General features: G+C 35.9%; 1 protein-coding gene across 1 annotated transcript in view; it reads left to right on the top strand.

Annotated features, from left to right (window-relative positions):
• USP32 (ubiquitin specific peptidase 32) overlaps nt 1-20414 on the top strand; it is a 212666-nt gene that overhangs the window by 152863 nt on the left and 39389 nt on the right. Inside the window, exons 11-16 of the mRNA XM_005892310.3 lie at nt 3740-3801; nt 6959-7061; nt 10929-11124; nt 13506-13681; nt 14452-14592; nt 18665-18782. Of these exons, the coding sequence (XP_005892372.1) occupies nt 3740-3801; nt 6959-7061; nt 10929-11124; nt 13506-13681; nt 14452-14592; nt 18665-18782 (796 nt within the window). The remainder of the gene's footprint in view (nt 1-3739; nt 3802-6958; nt 7062-10928; nt 11125-13505; nt 13682-14451; nt 14593-18664; nt 18783-20414) is intronic.

Below are 20414 nucleotides of genomic sequence, written 5' to 3'. Positions count from 1 at the left end.
GACCTCCAGAAAGGAATACCACCCTGTTGCCATCTTGATTTTAGCCTGGAGAGATCTCTACCTTACTTTTGACCTGCATAACTGTAAAATAATAAATTTGTGTTGTTTTAAGCTATACATTTTGTGATAATTTATTACAACAGTAATAAAAATCCAGTACAGAGGGAGATAACCCATATTTATTGATTGGAAGGCTCAATGTGTTAAAGGTATCAGTTCCCCTTCAGTTGACTTAAAGATTTGTGCACTCAAAATCAGAATCCCCAGAAGCTCGTTTTTGTCACTGAGATTTTATAGAACATGACCAGAGGATTCTAAGTACACAGAAAAGTACAAGGGTCAAAAATATAGCAAAGAAGAAATTCAGGACAATGGATTTATATTACCAGATATTAGAACTTTTTATAAAATAGCAAGTGTTACAACAATGTGAAGTCTGCATAAAGTTAGATCAACCAATGGAACAACATTGAGTGTTCTTACACAGACCTACGTAGGTGTGATCATTTGATTTATAACAAAGAAGACATTGCATTGCGGATGAGAAGGGGTGGTCTTTTCAGTAAGTGGTACTGGATTAATTAGTATTCCTGTGGGAAAAACTATGCATCATTATTCATCCCATTACATGAAAAATAATTTTAGACCCTGTTACACAAAGTGAAGTAAGTCAGAGAAAAACAAATATTGTATATTAACGCATATATATGGAATCTAGAAAAACAGCACTGATGAACCTGTTTGCAGGGAAGCAATAGACATGCAGATGTAGAGAACAGAACTGTGCCACAGCAAGGGAAGGAGAGGGTAGAATGAATTGAGAAAGTAACATTGACATATATACACTGTCAGGTATAAAATAGATGGCTGGTAGGAGGCTGCGGTAGAGCACAGGGAGCCCAGCCTGGTACTCTGTGATGACCTATAAGGGTTGGATGGGAGCGGGAAGGGAGGCTTAGGATGGAAGGGCTGTGTGTGTAATTATGACTGATTTGGGCTTCCCTGGTGGCTCAGACAGTGAAGAATCTGCCTGCAACGCAGGAGACCCAGGTTCGATCCCTGAGTCAAAAAGATTCCCTAGAGAAGGGAATGGCTACCCACTCCAGTATTCTTGCCTGTAGAATTCCATGGACAGAGGAGCCTGGCGGGCTACAGTCTGTGGGGCTGCAAAGAGTCAGACACAACTGAGCAACTAATGTGGCTGGTTCACACTGTTGTACAGTGGAGGCCAGTGCAGCATTGTAAAGCAGTTATCCTGCAGTTAAAAATAAACAAATTTTTTAAAAGTAATTTTAGGTAGATTATAAATCTTAATAAATTTAGAAAGTAAAGAATAAATAAAGTGTCTAGAAAATAACATAGATATTGAATGACTTTGAGGTTGCAAAGAGTTCTTAAACAGCGCAGAGCACGCCAAGCACAAAAAAAGTTTTAAGTTGGACTTCAGTAAAATTAAGAATTCTTTTTTTCAAGAGATGCCATTAAGAAAATAATAAGAATTTATTTGCTTTACTTGTGTCCAGCAAAAGACTTATGTATAGAGCATGTGTGTGCTAGTCGCTCGGTCATGTTCAACTCTTTTTGACCCCCTGCACTGTAGTCCGCCAGGTTCCTCTGTCCATGGAACTCTCCAGACAAGAATACTGGAGTGGGTTGCCATGCCCTTCTCCAGGGGAATCTTCCTGACCCAGGGATTAAACCAATGTCTATTACATCCCCTGCATTGGCAGGCATGTTCTTTACCACTAGTGCCACCTGGGAAGCCCATCTAGGGCATACAAAGAACAAAAATCAATGGGAAACAAGGCAGAAGCTTAATATTAAAATGTACAAAAAACTTGAATGGGTGCTTCACAAAAGAGAATATCCAAATAGCTAATAATTATGAAAGGGGGCTAACTTCTTTAGTCATAATGAAAATACATATTAAAATTGTACTTGGAATACCATTAGACATCCACTAGAATGGTTAGCCTTGAAGTGATAATGAAGCATTGTTGAAGATAAGAAAGTGTAACTTTCACATTGCCAGAAGGAATATAAATTCTTACAAGTATTGGCTGTTTTTATATATACTCTATAGAAACTTGTATATCTGAACACCAAAAGACGTAGAATAAGTTCTTCTAATCACTTCTTATTACAGCCCCAAACAGAAAATGACCTAACTCTACCTGTCAACAATAAATACATAAAAGTTAATGGTGATACTTGCATACACATGGTTTAGTTTAAAGCAATAAAAATAAATATATTACTGCTACATACAACCACATCAAGGAATCTTACACAATATGGAATGGAAAATACTGGACCAGAAAAGCAGACAAAAAGCAATCCATGGTGTGGAATTCAGGGTAGTGAATACATCAAAGGGTACTTAGTGTCTGGGAAGGAACTCAAAGTAGAACTTCGGGGTAGGTAGCAATGTTCTGTTTCTTGACTAGATGAAGGTCGTGTGAAACTAACACAACATTATAAATCAACTATACTTCAATTTAAAAACCTTTAAAAAGTATTGTCTCAACAATAAAACAATGAACTATTGATAAATGGATGAGTCTCATAAACCTAATTTATGTTACTGTTAAGTAAATTTTACCTCAAAAGGTAAACAAAATTATAAACAGGCAGGCTGATATATTTACAGGGAGCTGTACTAATGTCTATAACTTACTTTGAAATACATGCAACAATTAAGATGGATTAATAGATGAATTGAGGGATGGATAGATGAAGTATAATGTTAATGTCAGAATTAGGTAATGAGTATGAGGTGTTCAGTGTAAATTTGTTTCAACTTTTCTGTATTTTTGAAATTTTTCATGATAAAATGGTGGGGGGTGGGGAATAACTTCTTTTATAATGATTTAGAGAAGGCAAATAAATGAGGAGAAAATGAGCCTTAAAAAGCATACTTAGAACTTCCGTGGTGGTCCAGTGGTTAAGAATCTGCCTGCCAATGCAGGAGACGCAGGTTCTCTCCCTGGCCTGGGAAGATTCCACATGCTGTGGAGCAGCTAAGCTGTGGGCCACCGCTGCTGTTTCTGCGTGCCACAACTACTGAAGCCCACTCACCCCAGAGGCCACGCCCCACAACAAGAAAAGTCTCACCCACAGTGAGAAGCCTGTGCACTGCAAAAGAGAGTCGCCCTCGCTCACCTCAGCTAGAAAAAGCCCAGGCAGCAACAAAGACCGGGCATACCAAAAATTTTTTTAAAAATTCTTTTTTTTTTAAAGCATATTTAGCGCTAGTAGCATTAATGTTCTTCTTAGAGCTATTTAAGTTGAAATGCTACCTTTATCCTTCATTTCCGGTATCCTTTTCGTCTCCCCTTTACCTTTCTACCCAAGTGCCGTAGTATGCTCTTCAGATTTCAGGAAAGAAGATAATATTCTCTGTGTGAGATAATTAAGGTATATAGCATTAATGAAACATTCTAAAAAGTAGTTTTTTCCTTCCTTTCTTTCTCCTTTTCTTCCTTTCTCTCTCTCTCTTTTTTTCCCTCCTATCACAGAGATTTGGAAATTGCTTCCATTGAAATGATTTATTTCTTTAAAAAAAACACACAAACTTTAAAGTTCAGATTTGCTCAAGTGGATCATTGGTAATTCATCAGCCAAAAGCTATTGCTAGTTTAGGTTCCCGTCTAGAAGTGGATATTACATAGAGAATGTGAAATATTATATGGTCCAGTCATTGGCACCAGTGAAGTTTAATTTACCATTTTATTTCTAGGTATGTCACATAGTTCTGGGGTTAAGACCAGCTACTCCAGAAGAGGAAGGACAAATTATTAGGTAAGTTTATAGATACAGTCTGTGTATATTTTCATTAAATAGTTAAAATTTCTGACATCTGAAATATATTGTTACTGTGATGACTTGGTATATTGTATGTGTTCTGAAAGAATTCCCCCCTCTAAGTTAATTAAGGCACCCATCACCATCATATATCTTATAATGAAAATTTGTACCTTTTTACCAGTCTCTCTCCCAGCTCCTGGCAGCCTCTTTTCTATTCTGTTTCTGAATTCAACTTTTTTTTGGATACCATGCAGTATTTGTCTTTCTCTGTCCGGCTTATTTCATTTAAAATAATACCCTCAAGCTTCCTCTGTGTGTTTTTGTAAAGACATGATTTCCTATTTTGAAAGGCTGAATAAAATTCCATTTTATATATTCATAAACAGCACATTTTCTTCATCTTTTCATCCACTTTTGGACACTTGGATTGTTTCCATGCCTTGGCTATTGTGAGTAATGTTGCAGTGAATGTGAGAGTAGAGCTGTCTCTTCAAGCTGATGAAGCGATCCATATCAAGACACATTACCATTAGGTTGTCAAAACCCAGAGACAGAGCTTTTAAAGCAGTAGCAGCATAAAGATACCTGTGTGTATCCTTCATAAAATTTAAATCGCTGAAAGAAAAAGAACACTGTAGCCAAGAATTCTATATCCCGAAAAAATATTTCTTCAAGAGTGATTTGGATTTTGAAATGAATTCTTATATAGAACAGAAGCAGTAGAAGAAAGAATAGGTAAATTTGGCTTCATGTAAATTAAAAACTTGTTCTTCAAAGGGCATTGTCAAGAAACTGAAAAGAAAATCTACGGACTGAGACATAATATTTGTAAATCATAGATCTGACAAGAATCTAGTAACTAGAATATATAAAGAACTCCTACAACTCATCAACCAAAATATAACTCAATTTTAAAACGGGCAAGGGACTTCAATGCACATTTCTCCAGAGATGATTTATACAAATGATATACACATGGTTGTCCAGCAGTTGAAAAGATGCTCAAAATCGTTTGTCATTAGGAAAATGCAACTCAAAACCACATGAAATTCCACTTTGTACCTACTAGGATGTTTGTGATTTTGATGTAGAGAATTTGGGATTCTCATTGCGTCACTGGTAGAGTTTGTAAAATGGTGTAACTGCTATAGAAAACAAGTTAGTATTTCCTCAAAATTGCAATTATCACATAACTCAGTAATTCCCTTCTAGGTATTTATCTAAAAAATTGAAAATAGACACTAAAATGCTTGTACCCAGATCTTCCTGTTAGCACTGTTCACAATAGCCATAAGGTGGGAATAGCCCAAATATCAATCAGTAAGGTGAATGGATAAACAAAATGTATATATATGCCATGAAATATCACTCAGCCATAAAAAGAAATGATGTACTGATACATGATATGACATGGATGAACCTCGCAAATGAAAGAAGCTAGACAACAAGAGGTGACGTATTATACAATTCCATTTGTATGAAATATCCAAAAGAGGTAAAACTAAACTATCAGTACAGAAAGCAGATTGGTGATTGTTAAGGGCTAGGGGAAAGGAGTAACAGAAAATAACTGCTTAGCTGTGGTGTATCAAATTGTTTTGGAAAAGTTAGCATAACATAAAATTAACCATTGTAAAGCATATATAATATTCAGTGGCATTTAGTACAATCAGAATGTGCAGAGACCACCTTATGTTATATGAATTTCTTCTCAATAAGAATAGTGTTTTTAAAAATCACATTGTGACACCACTTCACACTCACTAGATGTGTAATAGAAAAGACAGACAATAACAAGTGTTAGTGAGAATGTGGAGCAACTACAACCCTCATACAATAATGATGGGGAAGTTAAATGGTACAGCTGCTTTGGAAAACAGTTTGCCAGTTGCAGATTATCGGGTATTAGGTAGATAAGCAAAACATACACCAACACCCTGTGGAAAATTACTCAGTAATAATAAAAAAAAAAACACAAAGTAATAGTATCTGCTCCAACATAGATGAACTTCAAAAACATTATGCTAAGTAAAAGAGGTCCGATGCAGGAGACCATGTGTTATAACATTCCATTTATTTATTTAATTCCCTTGCCCATTTTAAAATTGTGAAATGTTCAGAAATGGCAATCCACTTCAGTATTCTCGCCCAGGAAATCCCATGGACAGAGGAGCCTGACTGGTACAGTCCATGCATGGGGTCCCAAAAGAGTCAGACAGGATTTAACAACTATACAACAATATATCTAATATAGAAAGAACTCTTAAAAATCACAGTTAAAAAAATACCCCCAAAAAATGTGTAGAAAAAAAGGACAAAAGACATGAATAAACAATTCACAAAAAAGCTATATAATGGCCCATCGTCATATGAAAGAATCAAATTGACTTTATAATAAGAGAAGTACAAACCAAAGCTACCCTGAGACATCATTTGTCTCTTTTGCACATTGACAAAAAATAATTTTGACAAGCCACTCTGATGGCAGTACTGGGAGAACAGGCATTGTTAAACCCTGCTATCAGGAGTGTGTGACTCAGACAATAAAGAATCCACTTGCAATCCAAGAGATCTGAGTTAGATCCTTGGGAAGATCCCCTAGAGAAGGGAACGGCTATCCACTCCCATTATTTTTACCTGCAGAATTCAATGGATAGAGGAGCCTGGTGTGGGCCACAGTCCATGGGGTCACAGAGAGTCAGGCATAACTGTGTGACTTTTTAAGAGATAGAAAATAAACTAGTGGTGTCATGAGGCTGAGGGCAGTAATTTGACTAAAAAAAATGACTAAAAATAAAACATAAGATGTCTTCTGGGGGTATCTGAAATAATCTAAAATTGGATTGTGGTAATGGTTGCACATGTCTGTAAATTTACCAAAATCATTGAGTTCTAGACTCAATTCAGATAACTTGTATGTTATTAAATTATTCCTCAGTGAAGCTGTTTTTGAAACATCAGTTGGAGGCTTAATAGTGGTATTATGACTCCTGAAATTGGCTTATCAGTGTTTCACTAATTTAATATGTGGCCATTTCCCAAGTATATCTGTTTCATGCTTTTCCTTTGAAAAGTTTCTAATGATAACTTGTGAGTGTATGGTCATCTGTTTTACACACCATTTGATGTACTGAATTTCTTTTGTATGTAGAGGATGGTTAGAACGAGAAAGCAGGTATGGTCTGCAACCAGGACACAATTGGTTTATCATCTCTATGCAGTGGTGGCAGCAGTGGAAAGAATATGTCAAATATGTAAGTAAGATTCCTATTTATCTACATTTAAAATAAGATTTTTAGCTCCATCAGACTTTGTGTGACTACTGGACAGTAATAAAATGCTCCAACCTAGAAAAAGATTTAAAGGTGAAAGAAATGATGCTTGCTAAGGACCAACCTGCTTTTCTAAAAAGCAAGTTCCAGAGCAAGTAATAGATTCACTAAGAAATCAAGTACTATATACTTAGTATTTATAGCACATTATGAAAACAAAAGTGTGAGACTGTAATTCTCACTTGGATGGTGGTTAGCAATTCTGATTACATAGCAGAATCACATAGAAAGCTTAAAAAAAAAACATTCCTGAGCAAATAAATTTATAAAGCATAATTGGAGAAAGGGATTTAATTAATTTAAATGTCATTTTTATATAATGAAAATTTTCTTTTGAAATCTAATTTAAATGAAATGCATTTTGCTGTCAGAAAATCTGTGAGAAGATCAATATATCTTTAATGATTTGCCAAGAGGTCTACAAACTGAAGTCCAAACATATGATTAATAATTTAAATACTCAGGCCTAATTCACAGGCCATAGGTCAGTGTGATTCTATTGTTCTGTTGTCCATACAGTTATGACTTATTTAGTTAATAGTTGAATTTAAAATACTAATGGCTCCAAATCCATACTTAATGTAGTTGCCAGTTTTTAATCATTTGTATACTGTGGTCACCATTTTTTTGCCATATAATTTCCATACTATTATTTTCTTAGTTATATAAATAACTTTATCATTTTTATGTAAATAAATATATCTTAATATATCTTATTTTAAATCTTATTTATATCACTATCTTAAATAGAAAATCAGTGTCACATTCCAGAAGTAGAAGATCAAAATAAAAATAAATTTAATGGAAGTAAAGTATATTAAATTCCAAGTAGTATTGCCTTTTGAAGACTGATACTGAGGCCTGTTCTCTGTTAAAAAGAGAAATTATCAAGTATTAGATGGGCATATCAAGTATTCAGTTAGCACATTAACACCAAACTGAGATCCTTTCCTCAAAATAGTCAAAGGACTGGAAGAGAATTGAATAGGGAATAATTTTTTCACTGTGAAGTAGAGTTATTTAAAACCCAACATAATCTGCTACCTTTCATATATTTTAAGAAAGTTAATAATTAATAGAAGATACTAACATTTGGATCTGTAATAAAGACTATGAATCTGTGTCCTTCTGAATTATTTGAAGTTTTAACAATAAAGCTATTTAACTTTTTTTAGTTCAATAGAGTTAATTGGTATGTAGAAAGAAATCTGGGTTTTATTCTCATTCTTCTTGCCACTCTTTTGATTAAATCACTGTAATTTCTTCAGAACTGGCTTTTGAAGAATCTACATATTAATAGTTTTCACCTGGCTTACAGAGGTTAAAGCGTCTGCCTCCAATGTGGGAAACCCGGGTTCGATTCCTGGCTTGGGAAGATCCCCTGGAGAAGGAAATGGCAACCCACTCCAGTATTCTTGCTTGAAGAATCCCATGGACAGAGGAGCTTCGTAGGCTACAGTCCACGGGGTCGCAAAGAGTCGGACACGACCGAGTGACTTCACTTTCACCTGGCTTACAGATCAAAGAGGCAAAAAACATCTAATAAAATATTGATAAAATGTCTCCTTGTTTTGGCTAAAATTAGGGCTTCCCTTGTGGCTCAGATGATAAAGCATCTGCCTGCAATGCGGGAGACCTGGGTTCAGTCCCTGGGTCGGGAAGATCCCCTGGAGAAGGAAATGGCAACCCACTCCAGTACTCTTGCCTGGAAAATTCCACGCACAGAGGAACCTGGTAGGCTACAGTCCATGGGATTGCAAAGAGTCAGACACAACCGAGCAACTTCACAGGGATGCTATAATTGTATAAAAAGAATCTAAAGCTTCCACTGTGCTATTGCTATGCTGTGACTTGGAGTTTCATTCAGTTAGTTACTTTCTAAGTGGTGCCTTCAAGCCCTCCATCCGGATATTCATCAGTTTCATCTACTAAAATTTATGTTGCTGTTTACTGAATACCACTTTACTTCCTCTAGCCATGCTGTCTGTCTCCTCAGATGCCTCTGGGACCTTTTTCTACTGGTTAGCACCTTTAGTCTTTACCTTCACTTAAAAATATCCTGATCTTTTAAAAGGACTCACAGATACATATTCTCATAGCACCTTCCTTTCTGCTTCTCCTCAATCTTAGTTCTCTCTGTTTTTCTGTGTGTTTTTTGTTCACTGATTTTTTTTTTTTTCCTTCACAAATAAGCTTAGTAGAAAATAGTTCTATGCAAGCTGCCTCTGCTTCTAGGGCTCTGTGTGTGTTTTCAGTCACTCATACGTGCCTGACTTTTTCTGACCCCATGTACTGCATGTAGTCAGCCAGGCTCCTCTTCCATGGAATTTTTCAGGCAAGGATACTGGAGTGGGTTGCCATTTTCCTCCTCCAGGGCATCTTCCCAACCGACAGAGGGATTGAATCTGCATCTCCTGCGTTGGCAGGCAGATTCTTTACCACTAGTGCCACCTGGGAAGCTGCCTCTCCTGATTTTTCTCTGGTCATCCAGACTCAGTATCCTTCCTAGATTCTTCTGCCACCAATCCTATAAATACTGTTCTCTCCTTATTCTACATATGCCGTATTCTTGTGTTTCCAGAAATCTATATAGTCCCCAATCTATATCTCATCTCATACTCTGTCCTGAGCAATAGACTCAAATGTCCACAGAATCTCAAACCAGAGTAAGCTCATTCCCAAAACAATCCCATTCACTTATACACCTTATCTGATGAAGATGTCAACTCCCATCTAGTCGTCTAAGTCAGCATCTCATGTTCTACTTTGGAATTACCTGTGCCCTTCTTTCATACACAATTAATTGCCACTTTTTTTTTTTTCCTCCTGAATCCATGCTCTCTCTCCATCTCCTTATTTCTGGTTCTAGCTTTATGGTTGAGTATCTCAGCATCTCCTGCCTAAATTATTACAGAAGTCTTCTAACTTGTGTCTCAGTTTTCACTTTCTGCCTGCTTTTTGCACACTATAGAGTTATTTTTAAAACAAAAACTGGATTATACTATCCCCTATTTAGAAGCCTCTCACAGAAAAATCCTGTCAATATAATGTCAAGTGAAAGAAAAAGAAGCAATATGCTGTATTTAAAATGTGTTTTCTGACAACAACCAGAAGGATAGTTTATATTTACTAAATGCCAGGCATTTTACATGTGTCACTCATGTAATCTTCATATAACTCTGAGATACTAATATCCTAGTTTTTACCTATAAAGAAACTGAGGCTTGTAAGTTTATTTTATGAAAGGCTGCATAGCTGGTAGGTCAGTACCCTACCCTTAATTCTAACCGTATCCCCCACATTTATTTTTTATAGATATGTGTATATGTTCAGTCACAAAAAATAAAGGAAACACATCAAAATGTCAACTATAGTTAATGCTAAGTGATGGAATCTGAGTACTTGTGATGTTTAGTTTCTTCATGTTTTTCTGTATTTCCTATAATAACAATGTAATCTTTAATAATAAAAGAATAAATACTATTTAGCTTTTTAATATTGATAAAAACCTTCCATGATTTTCAACTTTCAGCGGAATAAAGTCTAAATTACTTTATGTGGCACAGGGTCGCTTCAGTCTGTTCCCCTTCTACCTTACCAGTTTTACTTATATACACTATTCTTCTTTGAAGAAATTAAAACTCAGTTATACATCCAAATGTTTTAAGTGCCATAGCCAGCCACAGGAGAATTAGAAACAGTAGACAGTTGGGGGATTCATTTTTGAAGGCTGCATAATTGTCAGATTATTGAATTTTACCTCTTAATTTCTGACTTCATGGTTTTTAGGATGCCAGCCCTGTGGTGATTGAGCCATCATCTGTGCTGAATGGAGGAAAATACTCATTTGGAACAACAGTACATCCTATAGAGCAGAGTGAAGATAGAATTGGAGGAGGCAGCCCAAGTTATGTGAACACCACCGAAGAAAAATTTTCAGACAACGTTTCTAGTGCATCTGAAGCCTCAGAAACTGCTGGCAGTGGTCAGTACAACTTATTTTCCATGAGGTTTAGGCAGGGTCATTTCTTAAAGTGGTACAGTTTGTCAGAGAGTATGCTTGGTGGGATATGGGCATCAGGCTTCCATTCACAGAAACAGGTTTTGAATGAAATAGTCAATTAACAGATTCTTGAATATATTAGTAGCTTTACAAAGATGAACTCTTGTATATTATACATCATTAATCTCTCAATTTGAAAATATTTTCACAGTTTTCATTGATGAGGTCAATCTTTCCATATTGTTATTAAATCATTTTGTCAATAAATTTAGATTAGAGAAGCCATTTTTGAAGAAAATCTAAATTTTTATCTCCAGAACTCTAACCATAGCGCACCTTCATTGGATCAAATGCATCCTCATATTAGATTCAGACATTCCAGGCTGGAATTTGGGAGTTATTTTGTCAACATATTTAGAAAGAATTGATAATGTTGCCCATAATCCCCTTTGGTTGTTGATACCTACCTAAAACTTAGTAGTTTTACACTTATCTGGAAGGCACTTTGCTATATTTTGGCCCAAATGAATTTAGTTGATTCCTGTTATTCTCCAGGACTCTCAGTCTTATTCTGTTGTTTCACCTTTGAGATTTTTCTTCTCCCTTTTCTGTGGAGTAAGAAGGCAAATTGAACAGAGCTAGCATTTTCTCTACCGGAGAAGGCAATGGCACCCCACTCCAATACTCTTGCCTGGAAAATCCCATGGACGGAGGAGCCTGGTGGGCTGCAGTCCATGGGGTCACTAAGAGTCGGACACAACTGAGCGACTTCACTTTCAATTTTCACTTTCATGCATTGGAGAAGGAAATGGCAACCTACTCCAGTGTTCTTGCCTGGAGAATCCCAGGGACAGGAGAGCCTGGTGGGCTGCCGTCTGTGGGGTCGCACAGAGTCAGACATTACTGAAGCGACTTAGCAGCAATAGCAGCAGCAGCATTTTCTTTACAGAACTCCTTGTAGAATCTCAGTTCGGTTTAGTCGCTCAGTCGTGTCTGACTCTTTGCAACCCCATGGAATGCAGCATGCCAGACTTCCCTGTCCATCACCAACCCCCAGAGCTTGCTCAAGCTCATGTCCATGGAGTCAGTGATGCCATCCAATCATCCCATCCTCTGTTGTCCCCCTTTCCTCCTGCCTCCAATCTTTCCCAGCATCAGGGTCATTTCCAATGAGACAGTTCTTTGCATCAGATGGCCAAAGTATTAAAGCTTCAGCTTCAGTATGAGTCCTTCCAGTGAGTATTCAGGACTGATTTCCTTTAGGATTGACTGGTTTGATCTCCTTGCCATCCAAGGGACTCTCAAGAGCTTTCTCCACACCACAGTTCAAAAGCATCAGTTCTTCGGTGCTCTCTTTCCCCATCTGATGTTATTATAGAGATCACTCAGCAGTCCTAAAAGTGCTCTCCAGGTTCGATGCACGATACTGGATGCTTGGGGCTAGTGCACTGGGATGACCCAGAGGGATGATATGGGGAGGGAGGAGGGAGGAGGGTTCAGGATGGGGAACGCATGTATACCTGTGGCGGATTCATTTTGATATTTGGCAAAACTAATACAATTATGTAAAGTTTAAAAATAAAATAAAATTTAAAAAAAAAAAAGTGCTGTCTTTGATCAGCTCTTCACTGTTTCTTGACCCTCCCTCAGGTCCTTTTTGATATATGCTCACTCTGCACACAGCTCAGCTCTGTGCTGTCCTCATGCGGAGCAGCACCACAAGTAGAAGGTTAAAAGTGGTTGATGACTAGAATGTTTACCAGAGATTACATGTGGTTGAGAGTTGCAATACCTTAAGATGCCATTCAGGTTCACAACTCTTCAGTCAGACTTATCAATCATTTTCCTGTATATATTTTTCTGTTGTAACATCCATGCCTTCCTTTCAAATAGATTTATTAGGGGACAGTTTCTTCTGTCCTAGCATTCTCCATTCTCCTGTTGGCATTCTTGTTTTTGCGCCTGCTCTTTGGTTTAGAGACTTGTTATCACGCTTATCTACTAAGAACCTTTGCGGGCAGAAGAGAATTAAGGAAAGGTATGGGAGAGTCCAGCTACTTGGCTATACTTCTTCCTTTCCTATCAGAGGACATAGAATTCTTGTGAATTATTAGATATTCTAGGAATCTGGCCAAATGTTCATTTGATAATAGCTTTTAAAACTTTTATTCTACCTAGTGTTATTCTAGGTATTTTCCAGAAAGGAATACCTCTGTGTCTTCTACACAATTACAGAATCTAAGACTGTACTGACATGTCCACAGAATAATAGCATTAACCTAATACATGGACATTGAGTTCATATCTTCAAGCCTATTTTATGTATAATAAAACAGAGATTCCGTCTTCTTTGTCTTTTACAGGTTTTCTGTATTCTGCCACACCAGGAACAGACATGTGCTTTGCTCGACAACATAACACTTCTGACAATAACAACCAGTGTTTACTAGGAGCCAATGGGAATATTTTGTTGCACCTCAATCCTCAGAAGCCAGGGGCTATTGATAACCAGCCACTAGTAACTCAAGAACCAGTAAAGGTAAGTAATTTGACATCTCTTTCAAGTTGCTAATACATTTCATTCTAAAGAGTTCAGCACACAGAAAATGTTTGTGATTCATTTTATTAACCTGTTGTAGATAGAAATGTTTCTATGAGAGTATTTTATGACTTACTACTTGCATAGACTCAGTTTAGTGATCCTTGGAAATGTTATTTTTCTTACTTAGAACAGCTGCTATGAAAATGTAGTTTCACATGTATATGAAAAAAGCTTTTTTAAAAAATAATAATACTTTTTACTGTTGGAAAGAAGTCTATGAAAGCCATCCTTAATATTTTCAAATGTTCCAGTGATTTTCTTTCAAGTGATTTACCTTGAGTTTCCTTTCTTAAATAGTTTATTTTGAAAGTTCAAAATAAAAACCTTTTAGAAAATTCTTTTTTTTTTCTAGTAATGTAAAACTGAGTAGTGACATGTGTTTATTTTCCTGTGTCTGCTGTTGCTGCTAAGTCGCTTCAGTTGTGTCCGACTCTGTGCGACCCCAGAGACGGCAGCCCACCAGACTCCCCTGTCCCTGGGATTCTCCAGGCAAGAACACTGGAGTGGCAACTAGGTTTTGTTAAAACACAAGAGACTAATTTTAAATCCAACATTTGGGGGAATTCCCTGACAGTCCAGTGGTTAGGACTCCGAGCTTTCACTGCTGTGGGCCTGGGTTCCATCCCTGGTCAGGAAACTTAAGATCCCACAAGACAAGAGGTAGGGCCAAAAAAAAGAGTCAACATTTACATTCCATTCTTTCTAAGGCTACATCATTAACACTAGAAGGAGGACGATTAAAACGAACCCCACAGCTGATCCATGGAAGAGATTATGAGATGGTTCCAGAACCTGTATGGAGAGCACTTTATCATTGGTATGGAGCAAACCTGGCCCTACCTAGACCTGTAAGTACAGCCAGTATTGCCTTATATAAGCAGCATTTATAATAGGGCCTTCTATTAATTCACTATGTGAACCTCACTACCCACAAATTAGCTCTTAACCATGATAGAGCTTTCAATACCTGTTCAAATTAGTTGAATAAATTTTAGGTTCTTTTATGTTCATTCACTCATTTACTCATACATTTATTGAGCACTGTATTAGGTTCTAACCACAAAATGATATTCCTTTGGGAATGGGCAACTTATATAAAGCGAAGGAAATAATCACTGGACTAAATAGAGTCAAGGAATTATGAGGCTAGGCAATTACATAAGTCATCCACATAAACACAAACTTTAGATAATGCAGAACTTAGACTGGAGCAGAAGTCTGAGAGCCAGTGCCAAGAAGTTCAGTGAATATAGAAACAGTGGTGCAGATGTTATTTCTAAAATTGTTATTCCCATTAGCCACACAGACATCCACTTAGCTGTTCTGGATTTTGAGGTTTGTCTTTTTGAAGGAGGGACATAACAAGATCACAATAGATGATAGTAAGAATTCAAAGCCAGTGAATTCTGATCGTGACCATTAATAGAATGAGTCATTTAGAGCATAAGTGAAATGCTCTGAAGTAATTTAAAGGGCTTGGAGTGTGTAACATGAAAATATTAGTTAACTCTACAGCATCATTTTGCTTATACAGTAAACAGCAGTATTCATTGCCTTAAATACTCTTTACATTATTGATGCAGTAAAATACTTTATAAGCAGATTCTTTTGCCATATCAAAAAACACTCTCCCTTATATAATGTCCAAACTAGAACTTTTTTATACCAGGAAGGTTTTACATAGATAAGATATAGTAAGTTAGATCACTTCCAAAGAGTGAAACTCTGCTGTATATCCATAGTCTATAATTTTATAATGATTTTGTTATTAATAATTATATTTACAAAAATTATGTTTAAATCTTAATCAGGAATTTACGGTTTGTATTTGTTGGCTCCAAAAGGTTTTTACTATATTTATCAACAGAACTCCTAGGTAGTTACATGTAAATATGAATATACGTAGATGTATATGCATACATATTCTTTATTTATTGGGGTTTGGGGTAGTCCTTGAATTAATCACTTAATTTCTGGGACTTTCCTGCTCTATCTAATATTCTGTACCTGTAAGGGAATCATTGTGATAATTGGATAGATGTTTGATGGATAGATGGATAGATAGATGCAGTTTGATATTTTAGAGTCTGCCTGAATTCACATTGAGTTCAGTTCAGTTGCTCAGTCGTGTCCAACTCTTTGCTACCCCATGGACTGCAGTACACCAGGCTTCCCTGTCCTTCACCAACTTCTGGAGCTTACTCAAACTCATGTCCATCGAGTCGGTGATGTCATCCAACCATCTCATCCTCTGTCGTCCCTTCTCCTGCCTTCCAATCTTTCCCAGCATCAGGCTCTTTTCCAGTGAGTCCGTTCTTCACATCAGGAAGCTTCAGGACTGATTTCCTTTAGGATTTATTGGCTTGATATCCTTGCAGTCCAAGGGACTCTCAAGAGTCTTCTCCAACACCACAGTTCAAAAGCATCAGTGTTTTAATCTCTAAATCTTAGTTTCCTCTTCTGTAAAATGGAGTTAACAATAGTATCTACCTCATTAGACTTGTCTTGATAAGTAAATAATGCATATGATTAGCACAGCATCTGAGTTATAGTAATGGTCAGTAGCAAATTTTGCCTGTTGCTGCTGTCATCATCATTATAATTATTAAATGAGTTTTTTCAAAGCCTCACAAAAGGTCATGCTTTTTAACATTGATATCAGATAAATATTAGTTAAGCTACCATTTTACTACATTAAAGCTTCATTTGCTGGTTTGACAATATTTTTTCACCTCTAAATATGATAATTTGCCTGATTTCAGGAAAAATTGCTATAAAAACACTTAAAGTATGGTGTTCCACGTTAAAGAATACTAAATATATTTGCCACAGCAAGGTTAAAAATCAATACTTTCATCGCCATGTTTATGTAAATCACACCATTTTTTAAAAATATAACTTTAATTCTTGTGAACAAGCTCGTTGACAAATTGAGCAAAGTAAAAAAGAACAAAGAAAATAAAAACCATATCCTACTCCTTAAGAAGTAATTACTATTAACATTTCAGTGTGTGTCTTCCCAAACATTCCTCTGTGCCTATTCATGTACAAATTAGTATAAATAATTTTATGAAATTGAATCATATTATGCTTGCTGTCTTGTAATCTTTTCAATCTAAGATAGATGTTATTGATATCTTTCTAGGTTAATAACATAATTTATTAACCAATCACCATGGATAGACAATTAGTTTGCATCTAGATTTTCGTTGTTTAAAACGATTTTCTGGTGAATATTCTCTTTTCCAAAGTGTGATGATTTCTTTAAGATAAATTCCTGTAAATGGAATTGCATTTATTGTTATCCAGTTGTAGTTCAATTAGTTCATAGACAAGAATAATTAAAATGTAAATAAATATGTATATATGTTTGATTATGCATGAATGTATAAGAATTCGTTGATCTGTAATTTGCTCACAAATTCACTTATCTTGAAAAGTAATCTACACATTAATAAAAGTTACTTCATTATCAGTTCAGATTCTGCCAAAAGTATGTTTTCTCTGTAGCCTGATAACTACAGGTACAGAATTATTGATCTTTCCCCAAATCACAGTTAAACTGAAGTCCTAAGAAAATTTGACTGTTGGCTACAATTTGTAGCTCTCAGTGACTCTAGAAGAAATGGAGAGACTTTTGTTTTTCTCCATTCGTCTTACTGTTGGGGAGAGCTCCTTTTACTGCTTATTATTTAAATAGTAGTTGATAAAGCTTACAAGTGGAGCTTTTGTAGTATATATAGCATATCAGAACATGCAGAATACTTTAAAGAAATAGTCCTAAAGGTTTGGTTTGTATCATTGTTTTTATCTGGCTCTTTACTGCCCCCTCTTGATATTAAAAAATGCTCTGTTGCAGAATACATTGATTTCTAAAGCAAAAGAAAATGAAAGCCCAATTACTTGAGGTTGTTAAAGATTCTGTAAGATTTTATGTTTTAGAGAGTTTGAGGACTTCCCTGGAGGCCCAGTGGTTGAGAATCCACCTGCCAATGCAGAGGACATGGGTTCAGCCCCTGTCCTGATGAATATATCCGACATGCCACTGGTGAACTATACTCCATGTGCCGCACTACTGAGCCTGTGTTGTGGAGCCCGTGAGGGCTGTTTTAACCATGTGACTTTCAGTTTAGTACATCCAATTTAGTTGTTTTAATCATAGACAAAAAAGTATATGAACAGTCCAGTTAAAGAAAACATAGATAGTAAATTTTAACATGGAAACATTTTTGTTCTCACTACTAATACAAGAAATACAATTTAAAGTACATTTAAAATATTCTTTATATGTATTAAAGAAATTAAAGTCATGTCCAGTGATAAGGTTTTGTGACAGTAATACATTCATATAATTCTGGGAATATTGTAAATTGCTGCATTTTGGGTGGCCATATAACTTATGCAGTTAATGACATGAATGTGTGTGTGCTCAGTGATTTTAATCTTGTCCGACTTTTGTGACCCTATGGACTATCCCTCCAGGCTTCTCTGTCCTTGGGACTCCCCAGGCAAGATTGATGAATAATCCTGTACTTTTTTACTTGTGACTCCATTCGTAAGAATTTGTCCTCTAAAAGAACATCATTTTTCTATATGAGATATGTAAAAGTGAAAAGACTTATTGTGTGAAAATACTAGAATTGTAGATAATATTTAAGATTTTCCCTTTAATATTGATATTACTTGCTTTTAAATGAAGGGGGAGAAAATACCTACCAAGAATCCTAATCCTGGAAAATGGACTTAGATGCAGGAGCCTGAGGGCCTATAAACCCATGTCATGTAAACTGGTGACTTTCTGACCTATAGGCAGTGAAGCTTTTGAACATTTCATTTTGAAAGTAAATCTCAGAAATTAGGTAAAAAATGGCAGGTTTTATTTCTTTTATAGTGATCACTTCATATATTTTAAAACAACAGGTGATCAAAAATAGCAAGACAGAAATCCCAGAACTGGAATTGTTTCCTCGCTATCTTCTCTTCCTGAGACAGCAGCCTGCCACTCGGACACAGCAGTCTAACATCTGGGTGAATATGGGTATGATGAGCCTGAGAGTGTTTCCTCAGCATTTACCAAGAGGTAACTTAAGAATGCAGCAAGAATACCGTGCATTTCCTTGAAAAAAATAAAAATGAAAACCAATTTGCTCCAAGCCTGGTGCCACTATTACTAATACACATTTTCATCTGTTTTCATACAGAATCAGAAAATCTCTTATGGGCCTTAGATCTACGGTCATGCGCAAGACTAGCTGGGGTAGAGGCAAAGTCCCAGCAGCAAATGAAAAGGGTTGTTTCCTTTTCTGGCTTGCAAACATACAAAGATAATAAGCAGAAATGAATTTTATATACTTTGTTTCTTTGAGAACAAGCCATTGTAAATTATGTGCTTGACCTCAGTTAGAGTCTGCCAGCCAGTGGCTCTTCTTTTCAACTCCACTCAGATTTCTAAGAAGTAATTTCTTCTGCAATATCCTCTTCTTGTGTGTGTGTTTTGAGTTTTTTGTTTTGGGGGGTTTTTGTAATAAAACATGATATATTTCTTGTGCTAGGCCCAAGGAGCCTTTATAACAGATAATACAAAGGAAAAGATCTGTTTTTAAGAATGAAAGTGAACATTTTCTTCAAAAACATCAAGCCTATCAAAATGGTATATAAATAAGTTTTCATTTTAATGTGATAAATGCAAAAAGTTCCCTTTTGATTTCTCTCTGAGGTTAAATTTTACCGATGGGCCAGGCTTGCTCTATGCTTTTGCATTACAAATATTTGAAATAGTTCTTCAGCAAAAATAATGAGTTCATCCATTTACACAAAATCTCAGACTATGTTAACAATGCCATAATGTTATTATAATCGCTATAACTTATTATTGCAAAAACCACCTATGAACCCAAACCAACCCTGTAAGTATCATCCCTTCTTTGAAATTTAGTAGGATTAGTTTTATTTCATCATTAAAGATTATATTCAGATAATATATGGAAATTCTTACATGTACTGTTTGGTAAGAATTATGCCAAAGCAGTGCCCTCAAACTTTGTCTTTAGGTAACACATTATAATCAAAAAACAGTGAAATAAGAATCTCTCTGAAACACTCTTAATTTAATTTTCCATTGAATAATATCAATAGTATTTGCCTTTCTTTCATGGCACCCATAGTACATATCTTTTTCAATTCTCTTTGAAAGATATCATGAGAGGCAAGATGTGTTGTTGCGCTTTTAGTAAGTATTCTTTATAACTCTTGTGCTGATCCTAGATTTTTGCTGCTTCTGTAAATTCACTAGATTTGTTGGTGCTATTCAAAAGTATGAAATTATGTATAATAAGTGGCGGCCTGCTTAATGAGCTATGCTACAAAAACTGTCTAGAATTCAAATAAATTTCTTTATATGGCTTAGGACAATAGAAATTGACTTGGACACTAGCAAATGCTTATGAATCCTACAACTGTATAGTCATTATGCTCCAAATTTGTTCTTAATTTGAAATTTTATTTCTTACTAATTAGTTATGAAATCAATCATTAATCATTTTGAAGTTTATAAAAATATGCTTTCTTGCTGTAATCTTATAACTAATCCTCTGATTGTGTATTTAGAGAAATTTGCCCTTTTGTTTTCTTCTAGGATTATCCTTTGCTTGCTGATAGTAAATGATTTGCT

The sequence above is a fragment of the Bos mutus genome, chromosome 19, assembly GCF_027580195.1.
Source record: "Bos mutus isolate GX-2022 chromosome 19, NWIPB_WYAK_1.1, whole genome shotgun sequence".
Classification (NCBI taxonomy): domain Eukaryota; kingdom Metazoa; phylum Chordata; class Mammalia; order Artiodactyla; family Bovidae; genus Bos; species Bos mutus.
The sequence above is the reverse complement of the archived record's forward strand: the minus strand, read 5'-3'. Positions and strand labels throughout refer to the sequence as shown.